We start from the raw sequence: 19,378 nt of genomic DNA, 5'->3' as shown, positions 1-19,378 counted from the left end.
CCATCTTAGTCTCATCATGTCTGAAGAGCTAATTCCATTTTCCTTGTTTACTATTTCCCCCCCTTATCCCTGGGGTTGAAAGGCCAAGTGAACAAACACAGGGTTTGTTTTATTCCTAACCAACCCCGGAACAGTCATTTCCCTGCAGAATAATTGGCTTAGGGAAGAAAAGACAAAAAACAAAACAAGTTCATCATGTGCAGATTGCTCTGGCTACACCCCTTCTCAGAAACCAGCCTGGGTAAGAACTGCTGGGAGTAAGCATTCATTTAAAGAATATATGAAGAAGTGGCAATAAAGAAATTTTAATTGTTGCCTTAGACAAAAAGACGTGTGCTTTGACAGTGTTTCCAGCGTGCTTTTTTTCTCATTATCCTGACAGTAAGTAAAGCTCTGTTTTGTTGTGCTATATGCCAAACATACGGGTGAACACTGCTAAAATCAATCTATTTTTCAGATGTTTCCAAATACTTACGTGTTTTGTATTGAAGACCTGAAGACAAAATGTTTCTAATTTTTCCTAACCAACTTTTATTGTGTAGATACAACAGTAGAATATAGGAAGATAGTAAAATTTGCTTCTGTACTAGCTGAGGGAGAATTGTCTGAATATTTTGATATGCAAATCTAAAAGAATTTAATTTTGAGATTATAAAAACTGAAAAAAATTTTCTCTGTTCATTTGCAAACATTTGGGCAAAATTACTTTCCTGTGTGATCTTCCTTTGTTTCCTTCTTTCTTTCTCTCTTTCTCTCTTTCTTTCTTTCTCTCTCTCTCTCTCTTTCTTTCTTTCTCTCTCTCTCTCTCTCTCTCTCTCTCTCTCTTTCTTTCCTTACTTTGTAGTTTGTTTCCTCAGTTATTCAGGGACTTCTGAGTTCAGAAAATTGATATAAATTGTTTTATTCTTCCTGTGTATCAGAATCAAGTGTCAAGTCCTTTGAGTCTGGATCGTTATCTGATGGCCTAACTCTTTTGATGAAAGTTGTTCAATTCAATCTGGAAGGTAAATACCAAAAGAAAGTACTTCCTTGGGATTGTTTCTAATGGACATAATTAATTATTTAGATGAGTTTAAATAATCAGAATTTTTATGTTAATTTGATTAGCTCTGGGATATCTATTCAAATGTAAAGAATGCAAGATTATTATTATTCAGATGAGATACAATTCAACTGCTCTGTTTATATAGATGAATTTCTGGTATAAAATGTCAAAAATGGGAAGTATCTTACAGGTTCTGAATCAAAGTATCATTTCCATTCTAATTGTAATTGTTGTAAAATTGTGATAATAGTTCACTCTACTTCCCTATCATTACTCTTCTCCCAAATAGTTTACAGTGAGCATATTTGATGTCAAATTTTACAGTCATGATTATTGAAATAATATTTTAAATCCTTTTTTTTTTTGCAGTTCTTAAAGGTAGGAAATATTTTCCCCCAAAATATGATCAAGGTTTTTCTTATTACACTTATTTTTCTAGTTGATACTCCACCATGTTTACTTTCTCTTTGTTTAATGAACAGGCTAAATGCATATGAAACAGAAAAGTGTGTACCAGCAAACTCAAGCACTTCTGTGCAAGAATCTTCTTAAGAAATGGAGGATGAAAAGACAGAGCTTATTGGTATGTTTGACCATTTACCTCTTTCCACAGTTAGCATTATGCTTTTATTTCATTGCCTCATGATTCTCTTATTCTATATTTTAAGTAACAGACTGCATCTATTTTATTTTATGTTTTTTAAGGAGCTGTAAGGGTGTACATTTTTTTAATTGAATGAAAGACTCTTTAAATTCTGTAATGCTTTACAATTTTCAAAAGTTTCCCACACATGATTTCGTATAATCCTATAATAACCCTTTTTTTCTCCTACCGCTATATTGTCCCTCCCGCTTTCCCTCTCCCCACTGGAAACCACCAGTTTATTCTCTGTATCTGTGCAGACTGCATCTATTGACTTTGAATTTGTCTCTAGTTGTACTTGTCAAACTGAGAGACTCACAGCAGTCTCTGAAAAATAATGTAGAATTAGAAAGACCAACTATAACTCATATTGTTTTCAAAAGGAGAATAACTGAAAATCTAATTGTATGGTAAGTTATAGCAACTATTAAAGCTGCTGTCATGGATAATAAATTTAGAGTCAAGAAATATTAAAAAATAGTGTCTAGCAGAAATCGAGGAATTAATTGTAAATTGAGTGGACCTATTTTCAAGGCCATGAATTTTCTACACAGGGATTATTTCCAAGAATTATGACCAAGTAACAGCACTGATTGTCAGTGTGCCTTAAAGCCCCAAATTTCAGTGCTTAACACAGCAAAGGTTTATTTTTCACTCTTTTCACAGTCTAAATAAGGGTGGCAGTGAAAGTGACGTGGGTTGGGTAGGTTGAGGAATCTTCTCCCACAGTCACTCAGAGACCCAGGCTCCTTCGTCATGCGAGTCTGCCATCGCCCTAGACCTTGGAGACATTCACTGGATCCTGTGCAGCCAGTCAGATCCGGAAGCAGAAGGACCGAGACAGAGAGAATAGGGAAGGTTGTGCAGGGTTCCATTAGCCGGGCCTGGCAACAGTGCAGGTCATCTCTGCCCACATTCCACTGGCAAGGACTCAAGCATTTGGTCCCACTTCATCGCCGGAGTCTGGGGATGTGGCCCAGCATTGCGCCAAGCAGGGGGAGGTGACTAATACTGATGGACCACTAGACAGTCTCTTCCACTCTGTCCCTTCTCATTCTCTTCGACTTCCAATACAAGGATATGACAGTTGACAAAAATGTTTCTCGTTGCCATCATGAGCTCTATGTGGGATACTCTGTGTCTTACAGACCCTAGAATCACCTGCCCATGCATGTAAGGATTGCAGTCCTGTTAGTCATCCTGTTAGGCTCTAGGCTGGCTTCTGCAGTAGTTCATGACTTAATGCAAAAGTTTTGTTCTAGTATTGGAGAATGATACATGTGACAACTCTCTCGATATAGATCTTTCATTGGGCTCCCTTCGCTCTGAAGAGTGAGAGCAAAGAGAAGCCAACTATATGGTGAAACTGGAATTTGTCTTCCATTGTCCTCTGGTGTTGACTGAGCTCCTTCAGAGAATACAATCTAAATGTGTTCTCTTTTTTTTTTTTATATAGGAATGGGGGTTCCCAATACTTTTAGGATTTTATATGGGCATATTTTCATATTTAAAAGAAAATGTGCATTTTCCTGAAATGCCGCCTCAGGATCTGGGAAGGGTAGATAAATTTAATAGCTCTTCTATGGATGTTGTGTACACACCGATCTCCAACATAACCCAGGAGATAATGAATAAGACGGCATGTGCTCCCTTTTTGAAAGGTAGGTGTGCTGACGGCAAAAAAAGTAGTACTGATTTTGTTTTAGATCTTTTTGAAAAAATGTGTACCTTTTTAATTTGAAGTCACAGTTATCCATTATGCTAATGATCTAGGTATCAGTATAGCACACAAATTTGGTCAGTTTTTTCTTTCTCTCATAACAATTAGCCTTTTAAACCCTTTCAGCTTGATGAGGGTCCACTTTAGGTAGACCTACATTTCTACTGGAATCTAAATAAAACAATAGATTTGTAATTTCAGATTTTCAGAATAATACCTAAGAGGAATAGGCTATTGGGGAGTGTGGGTGTTTTAACATGGAAATATAATGATTAAGATTTATAATTGAGGAAAAAACAAATAAATAAAAGAAATTAGGTCATGGTTATTATATACTAATTTCAGAACTATGAAGATTAAGGATGGATAATCTAAAGATACTCTGTCTGCATATGGTATAATTTGTAAGCATCTTTAAAGGTCTTCATTCTAAATGAGGTTTCTGTGTAACTGATATAAGCAGAATGTGCATTTCACTCATGGGCAGGTTGGGTGCAGTCTGGTGAGCTACTCTTTAGTCCTCGATTTCCAGCAGGTACAATTGCTGGCTGTTACAAATAGAGTCACTTTGTGGCCTTGGTTCCTGCATAAGGCAAAGACCATATGAAGTGCCTTTGCTTTAGTAAATCTAAAACCTGGAGTCCTCTGACCACATAATAACTGCTACGGTTACCTCTGTTTCTGTATCCCAATTCCCTTATGCATACTACCTTGGCAAAATAGTTTTATATACCTAAAACTTGCTCTAATACCTGTCATTATTAAAAGAAAACATTTAATTCTCATGCATGTCTCCTGACTCTAGAATCTAAAACAACAAAAAATTTCCCTTTTTGCCTTTTGGGATAAGTTTAATTTAAAGGGAAAATGATTTTAGTTAATTCCAATGGAAATACGTGATGACAAAGTTGGATATCACAGTCTATTTTGGTGAAACTCTAACAGTCCTCTGTGTCTATTTTTCACCATGCAATTCACAGGAAGAAGAGTCATCGGGGCACCAGATCAAAAATATATGGATAAAATACTTCTAGACAATTTCCCATACACCGTGGGAGTCATCTTTAATGACACTTTTTCTTATAAGTTAAAATTTTATCAGGGATATTATATTCCGATTTTGAAGGAAGATCTTTTCACAGGTGACTTTCCATATAAAATATCACTATGGCATTTTTCATGTTTTTAACACATGGAGTAGGATGGGATGGGCAACAAAGATTCTTTTGATGGCACAAGAGAAAATACACAAAACACATTTTATTGCTGAGCTTATTCCAAAGTCAGTCATATCTTCCCCCTCTAGGAAGGCTCTCAAAAAACCATTGAGTCATCCAACAGATACATAGTGAATTCCCAAGTGCATGTTGGAAAGGATGCACAGGTGACCAAAACTGATAGGTCCCAGACTCAGTTGAGCGTCCAGGTTAGCAGGAAAGGCAGCCAGTGAACAATTAATGACCAGTGCAAGAAAAGGTGCTTGGGGGACTTAGACCAGGGGTTCCTAAGAAGCTGTGCGACTAGAGAAGTTCTGCCTGGAGAAGTGACGGTTACAGGAACACCAGAGGAAATGGCATGTGTGGGGTGTGGAGGACATTGCATTCCAGATAGAAGAGGAAGCTGCGGGGGCCCAGGGGTGGGAGGTGGGAGAGAACCTCTGTTAGTTGGTATGGGAGAGCAGCAGTCCTGTACAGCTGGACAGAGCATGCAAAAAGGAATGGGATGGGAGAAGGAGGCCGAAGTTACTCGAGGGCTAGACCCTGTGCCGTCTTGAAAACCTAAGGCAATGGAGAGCAATCGAGGTACTTTAATCAGGGCAGAGACATGATTAGGTTTCCAAGCCTAAGGGAGTGCTCTGGATTTAGCCCAGAGAACGGATTGCAGAGAATGCAGTGAAACATACCAGTGCGCTGATGGTGGCTTAGACCAGAATGGAGATTTTTTTAAATTGAGGTGGCCAGGAAAGACCTCTGTGAGGAGTTAACTTTTGAAAAGAGATCAGGATGGAGGGAAGGAGTGAGCCATGGATCTGTCTGGAGGGAGAGCCTTTGAACACAAAAGAAGTTCTAGTACTGCTGTGCGTTTGGCGTTCTGAGGCACAGCAAGGAGTCCAGGATGGTTCAAGCAGAGTGTTTGCTTTCACCTTCTTTTTATTTTCTAAGACTTTCTGTGCATACCATGTTTTCCATGAATCAAATTGCCACATTAGACACTTCATTTGCTCCTTTTATCTATGTGGTGAAGTCTCCTCTAGATCGTTCTCTCTTGGATTCTTGTTTCTTATTTTCCAATTGCCTTCATCCCATAATGTTGGTTCTGCTTTTTTCTTTGTGCTTATAGCTCATTGTTGGGGTGCAGATAATGAGTTTTCCTGTTCACTGGCTAAATACTGGAGTAGAGGATTCGTGACTTTACAAACTGCCATTAATGCTGCTATTATACAAGTAAGAAGAGTTCTAATAACTAATGTGAACTTATTCCAGAGGCATCAAGGTTTTGATCAAAGATGGTGTCTACTCACGTTTTCATGTATTTATATAATGAAGCAGGCATCCAAATGGTGAAATTGAATTTTAGGCAAAGGAGCACATTACTTTTTTTCTTAACCTTAAATTTTCAACTAGTTATAGAATGGCAGGAAATTTCAACAACAATGTACAAGGAGGCCCATGTGCCGTTCATTCATCTAGTGTCTCCTGAAAGTAACATCTTGCATAACCACAGAACAGTATTAAAACCAGGAAATGTACATTGGTACAATCCCCATAGCTTATTCAGATTTCACCAGTTTCTATACTTTAAGTAACAATTTTGTTCATTTGAACCCTTCTTTAGATCACGACGAATCACTATGTGATGGAGGAGTTGATGTCAGTTACTGCTATAAATATGAAGACATTACCCTTTATTTTTAAAGAGAACCTTCAAAATGAGATGTTTATTTTTTACTGCTTGCTTTACTTCTCCCCATTTATATATTTTTTATCACTCAATGTTACAAAAGAGAGAAAAAAGTATAAGGATTTGATGAAAATGATGGGTCTACAAGATTCAGCGTTCTGGTGAGTGACTGACTCAAGTAGTGCAAATGAGTAAACAGAGAAATTCGGAAGCAGTGAAAATGTGTTACTGTTCCAGAACACAATGATTTCAACTTGACACATTGCCTACTTTGCTGTTGGCGTTGTTCCGACTTTTCAGTTTAGTCTTTGTTAAGTTTTGCTCTGCAAGATTGTGATTATAATTTGCCCGGCACTTTTTCTGTGCCATAAGCATGTTAAGCCAATGCTATGATAGAGGTACCAGTAAGATCACAGAGAATGAAAAAGAGCTGCCCATTGTCAAATGGATGTTGTGTGCAGGGACTCAAACCCAGGAGCCCTAATTTTTTTAAAAGTTTTTATTGGAGTGTAGTTGATTTACAGTGCTGTGTTAGTTTCAGGTGTGCAACAAAGTGAATCAGTTATACAGATACGGGTATCCACTCTTTTTTAGATTCTTTTCCCATATAGGTCATTACAGAGTACTGAGTAGAGTCCCCTGCACTCTACAGTAGGTCCTTATGAGTTACCTATTTTATATATAGTAGTGTGTGTATGTCAATCCCAGTCTCACAGGTTATACCCCCCCCCCGCCCCCGCTTTTCCCCCTGGTAACCATAAGTTTGTTTTCTACGTCTGTGACTTTATTTCTGTTTTGTAAATAAGTTCATTTGTACCATTTTTCTAGATTCCACATATAAGCAATATCATATGATATTTGTCTTTCTCTTTCTGACTTACTTCACTCAGTATGATAATCTCTAGGTCCATCCATGTTGCTGCAAATGGCATTATTTCATTCTTTTTTATGGCTGAGTAATAGTCCATTGTACCTACGTACCACATCTTCTTTATCCATTCCTCTGTCGATGGACATTTAGGTTGCTTCCATGACCTGGCTATTGTAACTAGTGCTACTGTGAACATTGGGGTGCATGTGTCTTTTTGAATTATGATTTTCTCTGGATATATGCCCAGGAGTGGGATTGCGGGATCATATGGCAACTCTATTTTTAGTTTTTTAAGGAACCTCCATACTGTTCTCCATAGTGGCTGTATCAATTTACATTCCCACCAACAGTGCAAGAGGGTTCCCTTGTCTCCACACCCTCTCCAGCATTTATTGTTTGTAGATTGTTTGGTGATGGCCATTCTGACTGGTGTGAGGTGATACCTCATTGTAGTTTTCATTTGCATTTCTCTAATAATTAGTGATGTGGAACATATTTTCATGTGCCCAGTGCCCTAATGTCAACTCTCCTGCTTGGTCTACCCATAGTTATCACTTGATTTCTCTACACTTCCTCTTGTTGAAGAAAGTATGATCCTATAATGGCAAGCCTCTGTTCCGAGATTGGGTAACTTGGGGTATATTTTTTGGAGCAACTAAATACCATATGTTGGAGTTGAGATAACCTGTAAAGGTGCCCAGCACATAGGCTGGCATATAAGAAGCACTTAATAAGAGCATTTGCTTCATATATTGATATATTTATATCATATCTTGCTCCATTTTACAAATGATTTAAAGTGATTTTAAAACATATATTTCAACATATTTATCATGTATGTATGTATCTATGCATGTATTTGTATTATAATAAAAATAAATGATGAGTAGAAACAAAGATTTAGCAAAATAATAAATAGGTAATATTAACAGATAAATATGCAAATCATACAAGTTCTAAGCTTCTAAGAGGCCAAGGCAGAGAATTCTGCAATACCATCAGTCACAAAATTCATACTGTCTAGGAAAAGAAAAAAAGAAAAATAATCTGTTTGCTTTACCCTAAAAGAAACCTAGCATTTTCCAATGTTGAATCCTGGGAGATATTTCTTGTATACTCCCCATATCAAGAAAATACTCTTTATGGATGTGGCACTATCTGGAATGGATGAGGGACTATTTATTGAACAATCCTTTGCAAGATACATGTTCCCTGAAATAAAATTAAGGTCTAGGAAATTTAAAAATTTCTATGAAGTATATTTTATTAACAGAGAGAGTTTTAATTCTAATATAACTGAACTGTGAAATAGGAAAAGAGGAAACTGGGTCTTGAAATAAAAAAAGAGAGGAGAGGAGTGATTTTGCGGTGGAAGCTTGGGGAATACAAAGGAATGGTTGGCGTTTGTTAGGAGGGAAGAGAGAGCGGAACGATGGAAAAATGACCCTCTTTCAGCCCAGGGCTTGTCCTGTGGGACAGCATCCCTGCAGCCACCTTAGAACAGGTAGGCACAAGCCAACTCTAGATTAAAATCAGAAAGTACTGGTTATTTAGATGTGGATTCCTTCTCAGGATAAATGCTTCTTAGTATGCATGTAACCTAAAATTTAGCAAAATGAATATATGTCCTTAAAACTAAGAAGGAAAGAAATTCTGAAACGTTTTTATTAAGTACAGAGTGTCTACTGAAAATAAGTTTTGCAGCACACCACCCCCGGTTTTGTTTCGTTTTGTTTTTTACTAATGCCATAAATGTGAAATGTAGTCAATATTTATTCTATAAATGTGATATCTGAAACTGTTTTATCCTGAAGATTTTCATAGATTTATTAACATCCCCTCAACTCCCTGCAATAAGTTCCTTTTTCTAGGTAATGTTTTAACTTCCTTCATTTGTAGTTCCCTTACCCTATGGTTTTTCAGTTCCTACCTATGGCAGTTCCCTTCTTTACTCAGGAAGTGAATTCTGCAGACTGCGGCGTGCTTTTCCAAGAACGCCGATGTTCTAACACAGTCTGAATCATTGTAATGACATGAAATTTTAAAAAGAAGTCAAATAAGCAATAATTAAACATGTTCTATTGGAACATATTAATGCAAGTTCCTGGATTAATACTTTTGCTGTTTTTTCCAGCAGTTGAATTATTATTAGGCAATTTTATGTAGAAGAAAGAGCTCTGGGCTGAATGAAAGCCTACAGCTGCTATCTTAGCTTTGTTATTGATTTACGTTGTTGACCTTGAGTATGCCCATTAACTAGGAATACGAACTGCAGTTTACTCATCTGTAAAATGAGAAGCTTGGACTAAAACACCCTGTAGGCCTCTTAGATTGACTGCTATTTCTAATAACCACTTCATAAAAATGTGAACACTAGCACATTTAAAGCAAAACAGTGTGAACACTTAAGGGTGTGCCACAAGCTACATTGGTTTAAATAAAGCAGTCATGAATAGGAATAGCAAGACTGGAATGGGCTTAGTACAGTTATGAAATTTCAATTTTCTGCAGCTAGGGAGGGTGGAGGTGCTGCTGGCTGAGGTCGTCAAGAATGGTCAAGTGATCATCTGCCCCCAGTACATCCATGGTTACTTGATTGATCAGAAGTTGTTAAGTTTCCTTCCAATTTTATAATTAGAACACTTTGGTAATATATAATAAAGCTGAAGGTACAAAAATGCTAATCTCCTTTATTTCAGCAATTTCACCTTAAAGAAATTATTTTGTGTACTTTCCCCAAAAAGGCAAATACAAGAATATTTTTAGCAACATTGCATTAGAAATAAAAATTGGAAACAACCTAAATGACCATGGGCAGGAGAACACTGAGATATATTTATACAATGAAATGTTATACTGCAGTGTGTAATATTGTACATGTTGTGGATAAAGGCAAGTTGCAGGAGAATACAGACAAGATGATACCGTTTATGTATGTTCACATTATTTATATAATACTTGAATACAGAGCTGATACCTAGCCATGGCACCAGCACAGCCATTGTAATATTAGTAATAATCTAGTTATTAATCTAGGTGGCAGGTACCATGGTAATCATTGTATTATTCTTTAGATATTTTTGTATGTTTTAAATATTTCATAATAAAGTTAAAACAACTGAAATAATATTTGTCTTTATTTAGGCTCTCCTGGGGTTTAATCTATGCTGGTTTCATCTTCATTACTTCTATAATCATTGCAATTATCATAATATCTACCCAAATTATCGTCATGACGGGCTTCATGGTTATATTTACCCTCTTTTTCTTATATGGCTTATCTTTGGTAAGTTCATACATTTATTACCATTTTCTCTGCTTTAGGTCTTAGTTATATATAGCAAAAATTAATGTCTCAGCAGGCAACTATAGCAGCTTCTTTCATGTGTGTGCATGTGTGTGCGTGTGTGTGTGTGTGTGTGTTTGCTTGAGAAAGTCTTTATGAGTATGAGAAAATGATGTAACCTAAATAAAATTGGACCTATTTTTTGCATCAAGGTCTGAATTAATGAAATTATACATCTAAAAATTATTTTGACTGTAAAACTATCTAGGACTTTTCTAGATGATTAATAAGGATGCTCTTAACAGCTGGACCCATCTTTTTTCCCAGTGGTTCCCCATCATGTGGTAGTTTTTCACACCTCTTTGCCCTGTTCACCCTGCTCTGACTTCCCATGTAACCCCCTCTTCCTTCTCTGAACAAGAGCCTCTAATTTCTCCCACCCTGCAGGGTGTTTTCTGCAGAGCGTATGTAGACGCTCTTTGTTAATATATTACTTTAGTTTCTGTCTGTCTTTCCAAGTCTGCATTTCTAACCTTTCCTCAGCTCTTCCTGCAGCTTTCCCCGCTCTTTCCTTGGCAACAAAAACCCAGCATTTGAGTAGGGCAAATAAGGGTTCTCTGTACAAAGAGGTTGAGAGAAGGACTGAGCATAATTATACCTTAATATTGTTCATCGCTGTCTCCGTGATAAATATTTATGTTACGATATGAAGATCCTTATTTTAAGGTGCTACCAATGACTGTCAGTCTATGTAATGCCTTCTCTCTCTTTCAGATAGCTTTGGCATTCCTGATGACTGTGCTGTTAAAGAAAACTATCCTCACCAGTTTGCTTGTGTTTGTCCTCACTCTCTTTTGGGGGGGTGTGGGATTCACTGCATTTTATAGACAACTTCCGTCACCTTTGGAATGGATTTTCAGTATTTGTAGCCCCTTTGCCTTCACTGCTGGAATTAACCAGGTGAGATCATAGTTAATTGGTTTATTATTGAATTTTCAAAAGAACTAGACACTTCATGATCTTCATAATCAATACTTTCAGATTAAGAGCTTTTATTCTAAACAATTCTACTCTAAAGCTAAATTTGAAAACGTTATTATTACATTGCAGAAAAATTGTCATCTCACAAGGAAACTTGAAGAAAAAATTCTTTCAGATAATTCTTCCAGATTTTCCTTTCTCAGATGTATTTTCACTTTGAAGTACTTTCTTCTAGCGTTTTTTCCTATATGTAAATATTGACCTTTCTTCTCTTATCACATAATGAAAGCATTCTGCTAGTTTGTTAAGAATTGTTGTTTAAGCCTCTTTTTGAAACCTCAAATATGAAAAGCTTTCAAGACATAAATTTACAGTTTAATAAATAATTTAAGTGAATCAAAGTACTCATGAACTCGATCAAGAAATAGAATGTGGACAAAACCCCAGAAGCATTTCTAAACACTCCTTCCTCCTAAATGGTAGAAGGTTTATGATAATCACCACGCTTGTTTTTCATTATCATCTAAGTATGTGTTCCTAAATACAATTTTTTAGTTTTGCGTATTTTTAACTTTATATAGGTGATATTGTGCAAAGTGATTTTTGAAGATCTGGCTTTTTTCACTCAACATTATGTTTTTACATATACAATTTACGTGTAGCTGTAGTATGGTTTTTATAGTATTCTATTGTGTGAATATACTATTTTCTTTTGATGGACAAAAATATTTTCCAGCTTCTGACTGTTATTAATAACTTGCCAATAAATTCTTACACATATTTCCTAGTAAATATGTGTATTCAATTCTGTTTGGTATATGTTTGGGAGTTGAACAGTGTATATATATCTAGCGCTAGAGTATGAATCTCTTAATCTTCATAGTTACTATCAAATATTTTTCCAAAGTGATTGCAGTTCTTTACTTTTGCACCAACAGTGTTTCAGAGTTTCATTTGCTCCAAATCTTCACCAACATTTGATATTGTTAGTCTTTGAAATTTTAGCCATTCTGGCGGATAAGTAATGATATATCATTGTGGTGTTAATTTGCATTTTCCTGATTGTTGATGAAGTTGCGTGAACTGCAGTATTTCCTTTGTCACAACTGAACCAATCATGTCCTGACCCATCTGTCTATCCTTGCACTGATACCACATTGTCTCAATTGTTTTGCTTTATAATGTGTCTTGATATCTGGTGGTAACAATTTTACTTTCTTTTCTTTTTAAAAGAAAATCTTATTTTCTTTTTCAAGAGAGTGTCTTCTAGGTTCTTAGAAATGATGAAAATTTTAGAATTAACTTAACAAGTTATATATATATATATATATACACACACACACACACACACACACACACACATATACACACAGTAGATGTGCTCAAAGCTGTTGGGATTTTGGTGCAGTTGAATTTTTCAATCACTTTGGGGAAACTGACACTTGTTTTTGGTCATGAACACATTTTATCTTCACATTCATTTCTCCTTAGTAACTGTTTCAGTTTTCTGTATAGATCCTTGCCCTTTTTTGCTTGATTTATTCCAAAGGTTGTTTTTTGATACTTCTAATGCCATTATAGATAGCGTTTATGTTTAAATTCTTACTTTTAAATGTTTGTTGCTAATGTAGAGAGATGCAATTGATTTCTGTACATTGGTATTGTGTCCACTATCATTGCTATGTTCTTTTTTTTTTTAACATCTTTATTGGAGTATAATTGCTTTACAATGGTGTGTTAGTTTCTGCTGTATAACGTAGTTCTTTTGTTAAATCTAGTATTTTTCTGGGTTTTATCTTGGGATTTCCTTATTTTTGGTCATGATGTCTACAAATAATGATGGTTTATTTTGTCCTTATGCCATTTATTTATTTTTCTTGCCTTACTGCACAGGTTGGGACCTTTAGTATATACAACATTGAATAGAAATGCAGGGGGGAAAAAAGATTTCAACATTTCACAGTTAAGCATGGTTTTTGGTGTTGGTCTTCCTACATTGAATTCACCAGATTAAAGAAGACCTCCTATCCTCTTAGTTCGTAAAGAGACTTTATTATAAGTGGACACTGAATTTTGTCAGTTGCTTTTTCTGCCGTTATTAGATTAATTACATTATTTCTGCTTCAGTCTGTTTTATTTTGAATTACATTGATTGATCTTCAAATGTTGATCCACCCTTGCATTCCTAGAATAAACTCAATTTTGTCATGAAATGTTAACAATCTTAACATAAACTGAGAAGTTGTAGAGTATCTAGGGTGAGGAACTAGGCTTGGGAGCTGGACTTCCTGTATTCTGAGTCCAGCTTTATCACTCTTCACTATGTGATTTTGACCTCATCTGGCTAATCTACCCAACTTCTCTGTGCCTCAGTTTCATCATATGTAAAATGCAGATGAGAAATAATAAGTCCTATCTTATATGATTATAATGAAGATTAAATGGGATAATATAAAAAGCACTTAGAACAGTGCCTAGAACATGGTACTATTATTACATGGCAAAATTATAAATACAAATCTTTATTTATAGTAATAACTAGAAAAAGAGATAGATCTCGTATCATCCTAATAAGAAACTTCAAAGAATTCTTCATATTCTTTCTAAAATTTATATTTCTTTGTTGCATGGAGTAGATAGTTTGCAATACTGTGATGACTTTATGAAAAAAACAAAGGTATTATAAATTAAATTCCTGTTACTAAAACACTGTATTTTTAAAAATCGGTATTTCCTTCTAATATTCCTTTGATTACTGTAAAATAGAAATAGTTTCACTAATAGCTTCATTATGAGGGCTTCTTGAAAAAGCTACTTAATAAAATGATAATTCTTGCTGCTACACTGAATTATTTTTATTTAATTTAAATATTTATTATTATTCTGTTTGAATCTTAGATTATCCACCTGGATTATAATATGAATGGTGTAATTTTTCCTGACACTTCAGGGGGCTCATATATAATGATAGCAACTTTTTCCATATTGGCTTTTGATGCTCTTTTGTACTTGGTGTTGGCGTTATACTTTGACAAAATCTTACCCTGTAAGTAATAATGGGTTTTACTCTGACATCCTCAGATATTGAGCACATTGAAGATTTTTTTGTTAAGGTTATATAAATATATTTTAAGAAATGAAGAATGACAAATATTTCCCATCACAGGCTGAATGAGTTCTTTCTACTTCTTAGTTTTAATGGTCTGAAGGAACTGTTATATAAAAATAATTATTCTTCTGAATGTAATATAGTGGTATACAGTAGTGATAATTTTAATGCATATTATAATTATATAGTGTTAAATAATGTTAATCTTTTCAAGGATCCCTGAAAGTGTTTTCAAAGAATGATATTTAGGATTTGTATCAGAACGAGTGGAAATAAATTAGTTCTTAAGATGATTTTGATTAGCGTAGGGCCATTGTATGGTGAAATTGCTTCCTAATAGGAATTTGTTCCTCTTACAAGAAGAAGGGTAGATTGTAAACTAAGTGCAGCTGGACAGGACCTAAGGTGGAAAATAATCAGTGTTTTCCTCACTCGCCTCTGTTTATGGGAGGGCCATTTGTGCATCATTTAAGGAGATAACAAATGAAAATTACAGAGGATGATTTCATCATTATTCTTTAAACTTTCCATATATTGCTCATATTTACAGAAGTATATTACCCAGTTAGATTTTCTTTATCTTGTAAACAACTAAAAATTTCACATAAGCCTAGAATTCCTGCACATATACTAGAATCAGAATGCTTTTTCCTTGCAAAATCTTACTTATATATCTTATTTTTTATGTTCCTTCCACTTTGACTGTATTTAAGTTTGTCGTATACGTTCCTATGTATTTATTTGTATGTATTTCTGTCTTTTTATCACTTCTGGTTAATATCTGAAAACCCTTAATAATAAATACTATTTCATTTTTTAAAATCTAGAGCATGACCATATATTCATCCTGAACAAATTAATTTCCCCACGTACTTTTTATTCATATACCATATAGATTTCCGTATTATGTTCAATCATATTGTTGGGTCAAGTGATTTCTTAAGTTCACAAACATATTTAAAATTATTTTTATGTGCCATATTAAGGCTTTTCCCGGCCAATGTTTGATTTAATCATAATTCTAAACACCTTTTAGAACACATTTTATTCAAACCTTTGATTTATACTTCATCAAAAGTTCTATTATATTGTTTAACTTTTGTAATAATTTTAATTTTCATTGTTTTCTTCACTCTCAAGCTTTCTTCTCAATAATAGGAAGTTAGAAAGCAAAGAATTTCTTTATGATGCTTAAACATCCAAGACATTCTATACTGTTCTGAATAAGGCTTCCTTGCTCATTGCTTTCATGTTACTGAACAAACATTTTATTGCCTCTTGATTAATTAGATGGAAATGAGCACCGTTACTCTCCATTATTTTTCCTGAACTCATCATCTTGTTTCCAACACCAAAGGACTGATAGTAAGGTCATTCAGAAAGAAGTAGATCCTGAGTTCCCCTCTGATGATTATTTTGAACCAGTAGCTCCAGAATTCCAAGGAAAAGAAGCCATCAGGTAATCACACATACACTAATATACGGGCACAAGGTGAATGAATTTTTCAAAAATTTTATTGAAATCTAGTTAATTTACAATGTTGTGTTAATTTCTGCTGTACAGCAAAGTGATTCACTTCTACGTATATATACCCTCTTTTTCACGTTCCCTTCCGTTTTGGTTTATCCCAGGATATTGAACATAGTTCCCTATTACCACTTCACCCTCCGTCTTGTCTCCTCCCTGTTTCTGTCTCTTGTCCCCCACCTCTGTTTTATTGCTGCTCTTTTCTTTCTCTGAATCCCTTCCTTCATAGTTTTGTCTGGCTTATATGGTCTAATGGAAGAAGTTAGAAATTTGGAATCAACATTTCTTAGATCTTAATACCACGCTCCCCTCTCATTTGATGTGGAATCTTGTAGAAATGAGTTAGTTTCTCTGAGCCTCTGTGTCCTTTATGAAACAAGAGTAACATCTACTTTATAGGGTTGTTTGTAACAGACTTATATGAGGAGCTTTTCACGTATCTCTGCTGTCAGACCCTACCTCCAGGGATTCTAATTCAGGGACAGTGGGCTTGAACCCAAGTATCTGTGGATTTTAAAGAGCCCTGTAGATCTTCCTAATGTGCACTGAAGTTAAAGAATGAGAACGTTTTAAACATTAAGCATTTATTTAGCAGATATTCACATAGTGCTTACTATGTACTGGACATGCATTTAATTCTCACAAAAAGCTTATAAGGCAGGCACTTCTATTTTGCCCATTTTACAAATGAGAGAAGTGAAGTACCGAGAGGTTGACTCTTGCCCAATGTCACACACTCTGTCAGCCTAACAGAGGAGCTGAGGTTGGAATCCAGTCAGGCTCCAGAGTCTATACTCGCAAGCTCTAGCTACTGAGGAGATGTCCGGAGGCAAAGGAAGATGAAGAAAAGGGACTATAGCTGGGAAGTGAAGTGTTTCTAGGAGCGTGGTTGAACCTATGTATCTAAGCTTCATCCTTCTAATTCTGAGCCTGTTGTTTGTTAAGTGTTCTGCGGGGCTACAGCCCCTCCCAATCCGGGCTTGATGGAAAGCATCCATCCAAGAGAAGAGCCAAGTGAGGGACAGTCTCCCCAGACGCAGTGTCATCAGTCCCTCTCTACCAGTAGAGAACACTAAATATAAAATTATATTACTATTCAAATGACAATAACTTTCAGATTCAGTCTCCTAAGAGAGCCTTAAGGTTAGTTTACATAGATCAAAAAATGCTTGTTCTTCGACTTCTGTGAAGGAGAGCAAAGCAAAATGTCCTCACCCTTACCCCGCAACCCTGACCAATCTGTGTGGTGTTGATTCTGGACATCCTGTCTGTTTGCTGGATTCTTCGCTAACATGGAGGTCTGGGGCAGGAAGGGAAAGTCATCTGATCCAAAGCCTGTTCACTCAAGCTTTTGGCTCCGTTGTGCGGCTGCTCACCCCAGATCCACACCAAAGCAGCAAAGTCGGCTTCGGTGCCCCACAGGATAGCTCTTCCGTGACCAACGCTGTATCTTCAGTCACTGCTGAAGCAGGTTCTGGGACTGCAAGACGGCCTGCAATTGACCTTCCCAATCCACAAGTCTTACCACGTCTTTCTTCACAGAGACCTTTTCTTAGGAAAATCATTGCCCTTCCCCTCTGCTAGACAAGTGTCAAGTCTACTGCAATCTATCCCAACACGTGAATTTGATTTTGCACGGATATAGAAGGTACTAAGATACTGATTCCCTTTTTCCCAGGCGTCCCTGCTTTATATACTAAGGACCTCTTCCTCTTTCCTGAGTAGCCCTTCAGCTCTGTGTATCTGTAAGTGTGGAGGAAAGCTTGCAGAGTTCTAACCAGAATCAAGATCTTCATTCTGTAAAAAAAAATCTATTTTTCATTCACAACTTGCTCCCTCTCACCCACAACCCCCACCCAGTCCTTCTTCTCTGGGGGCATTTGTTTGCACATCTGTCCATTTCTGTAACTACACCATTCATGCAACATGCCCAGAACACAGGCAGGATGTCTGCTCCAAACATGAATGGCTACCGTCATCTCTGAAATCCAAAAAGAGCCAGCCACTCCCAGGTAGAAGTTTATTATTTAAAATAAAATACGAAAGCCTCACTTCAATGGCGTCCCACTACACAAAGAAAGACAGAAATAAAATACCCTGTCGGATTTAGCAGTTTTGAAGCCTTTTTCTTTTAAATCTCCAGACTCTTGGCTGTAACCCTGCCCATCACCTGCATCCTGGTTGAATAAATGTCCTTACCTTTATTCTGATTCAGGCTCAGAAAAGAGGGTGACTAAACTCTGTTTCCCTTTGACCTCGAAGATTCATCGTATATGACCTTACATGGTTGTGACATCGCTAATCTGTCTGAGCCTGGTTCCTGCTTCATCCTGTATCAGTTTCTTTTGAAATTCCAATGTGCATTCAACTTTGGTAGTCATTGATTTAGAGGGGTGTGTATGTGTGTGTGTGTGTGTGTGTGTGTGTTTGGATGAAGCAATCCAGCAAACCTTTAGATGTGTGAGCCTAAAGCCCAGGGAAAAGGATGGTGTCAGTTTTAGGTTGGTGTTGAAACCGTGAGAACCAACGAAATAGCCCATCGACAGAGTCTAGAAGGAGGAGACCCATAATATACACAGAGAACCCCGTGGAACAGCAAGGTGCTGTCTGGTGAAAGGAGAGTACTCTACAAGGAAACAGAGAAGGAACTTTTGGAAAAATAGGAAGAAAAAAATTAAAGTTGAACGTTACCTTGAAAGTAGACACTTTCAACAAGGAAAATTAGGAGTCCTCAATAGCGAGCCCTACTCCAATAAGTAAGGATGGAAAAGTATTTGTTGCATTTGGCCATCAGGAGGACATGAATGTTTTCAGTAGGAGGAGGTTGCTTCCCACTGAAGCAACCAGGGGAGTGGGGTCAGAAGCCAGCGTGACCGAGGAGGAAGTGATACGTGAGGGAGAGGAGATGGCAAGTTTACATTTTAGCTTGAAAAATTGTCTTAAGGGGAGGCGGGAGATTTGACTGTATCTAAAGCAGAGTTTGAAGCCAAAGAGAAGCTCTCAGGGAGGAAACTATGGAAAATGCAGGTGACAGAGGGTCTGATTAATGACCAAGATTGAAGGGGATGGGAGATGATGCTTAAAGAGTGCAGATAAATGAGTGCCTCTTGCACAGGGGAACAAACACCAAATGTTCTAAGACTCGGGGAAGAAAGTGAGGGTAATTACAGAGCATTCTACTTTTCCAAGTGAAACACTAGTAATTTAATTGTAACTTTCTAGAGGGACTCTTAATTTTCTCCCCCAGGGGAAACGTTTAATTAGAAATGAGTCTTGGTCTTTCTAAGTGGGCTG

At 36.5% G+C, this 19,378-nt stretch overlaps 1 protein-coding gene across 4 annotated transcripts in view; it reads left to right on the top strand.

Moving 5' to 3' along the window:
- The window catches only part of ABCA6 (ATP binding cassette subfamily A member 6), a 61,696-nt gene that overhangs the window by 1,476 nt on the left and 40,842 nt on the right, over window positions 1–19,378 (top strand). The window contains exons 1-11 of one of the 4 annotated variants that reach the window (XM_068530735.1): window positions 167–241; window positions 921–1,004; window positions 1,528–1,628; window positions 3,145–3,349; window positions 4,389–4,550; window positions 5,749–5,852; window positions 6,244–6,470; window positions 10,325–10,466; window positions 11,241–11,426; window positions 14,346–14,493; window positions 15,847–16,015. In XM_068530735.1, the coding sequence (XP_068386836.1) occupies window positions 1,533–1,628; window positions 3,145–3,349; window positions 4,389–4,550; window positions 5,749–5,852; window positions 6,244–6,470; window positions 10,325–10,466; window positions 11,241–11,426; window positions 14,346–14,493; window positions 15,847–16,015 (1,439 nt within the window). In that variant the 5' untranslated portion in view covers window positions 167–241; window positions 921–1,004; window positions 1,528–1,532. Of the gene's footprint in view, window positions 1–166; window positions 382–920; window positions 1,005–1,527; window positions 1,629–3,144; window positions 3,350–4,388; window positions 4,551–5,748; window positions 5,853–6,243; window positions 6,471–10,324; window positions 10,467–11,240; window positions 11,427–14,345; window positions 14,494–15,846; window positions 16,016–19,378 lie in introns of those variants that run through there. The other 3 variants (XM_068530734.1, XM_068530736.1, XM_068530737.1) reach the window with 3 other exon arrangements.

This window comes from Eschrichtius robustus, chromosome 20 (assembly GCF_028021215.1).
Source record: "Eschrichtius robustus isolate mEscRob2 chromosome 20, mEscRob2.pri, whole genome shotgun sequence".
NCBI classification, from domain to species: Eukaryota; Metazoa; Chordata; class Mammalia; order Artiodactyla; family Eschrichtiidae; genus Eschrichtius; species Eschrichtius robustus.
Note: the sequence above shows the minus strand (reverse complement) of the source record. Positions and strands in the feature narration are given on the sequence as shown.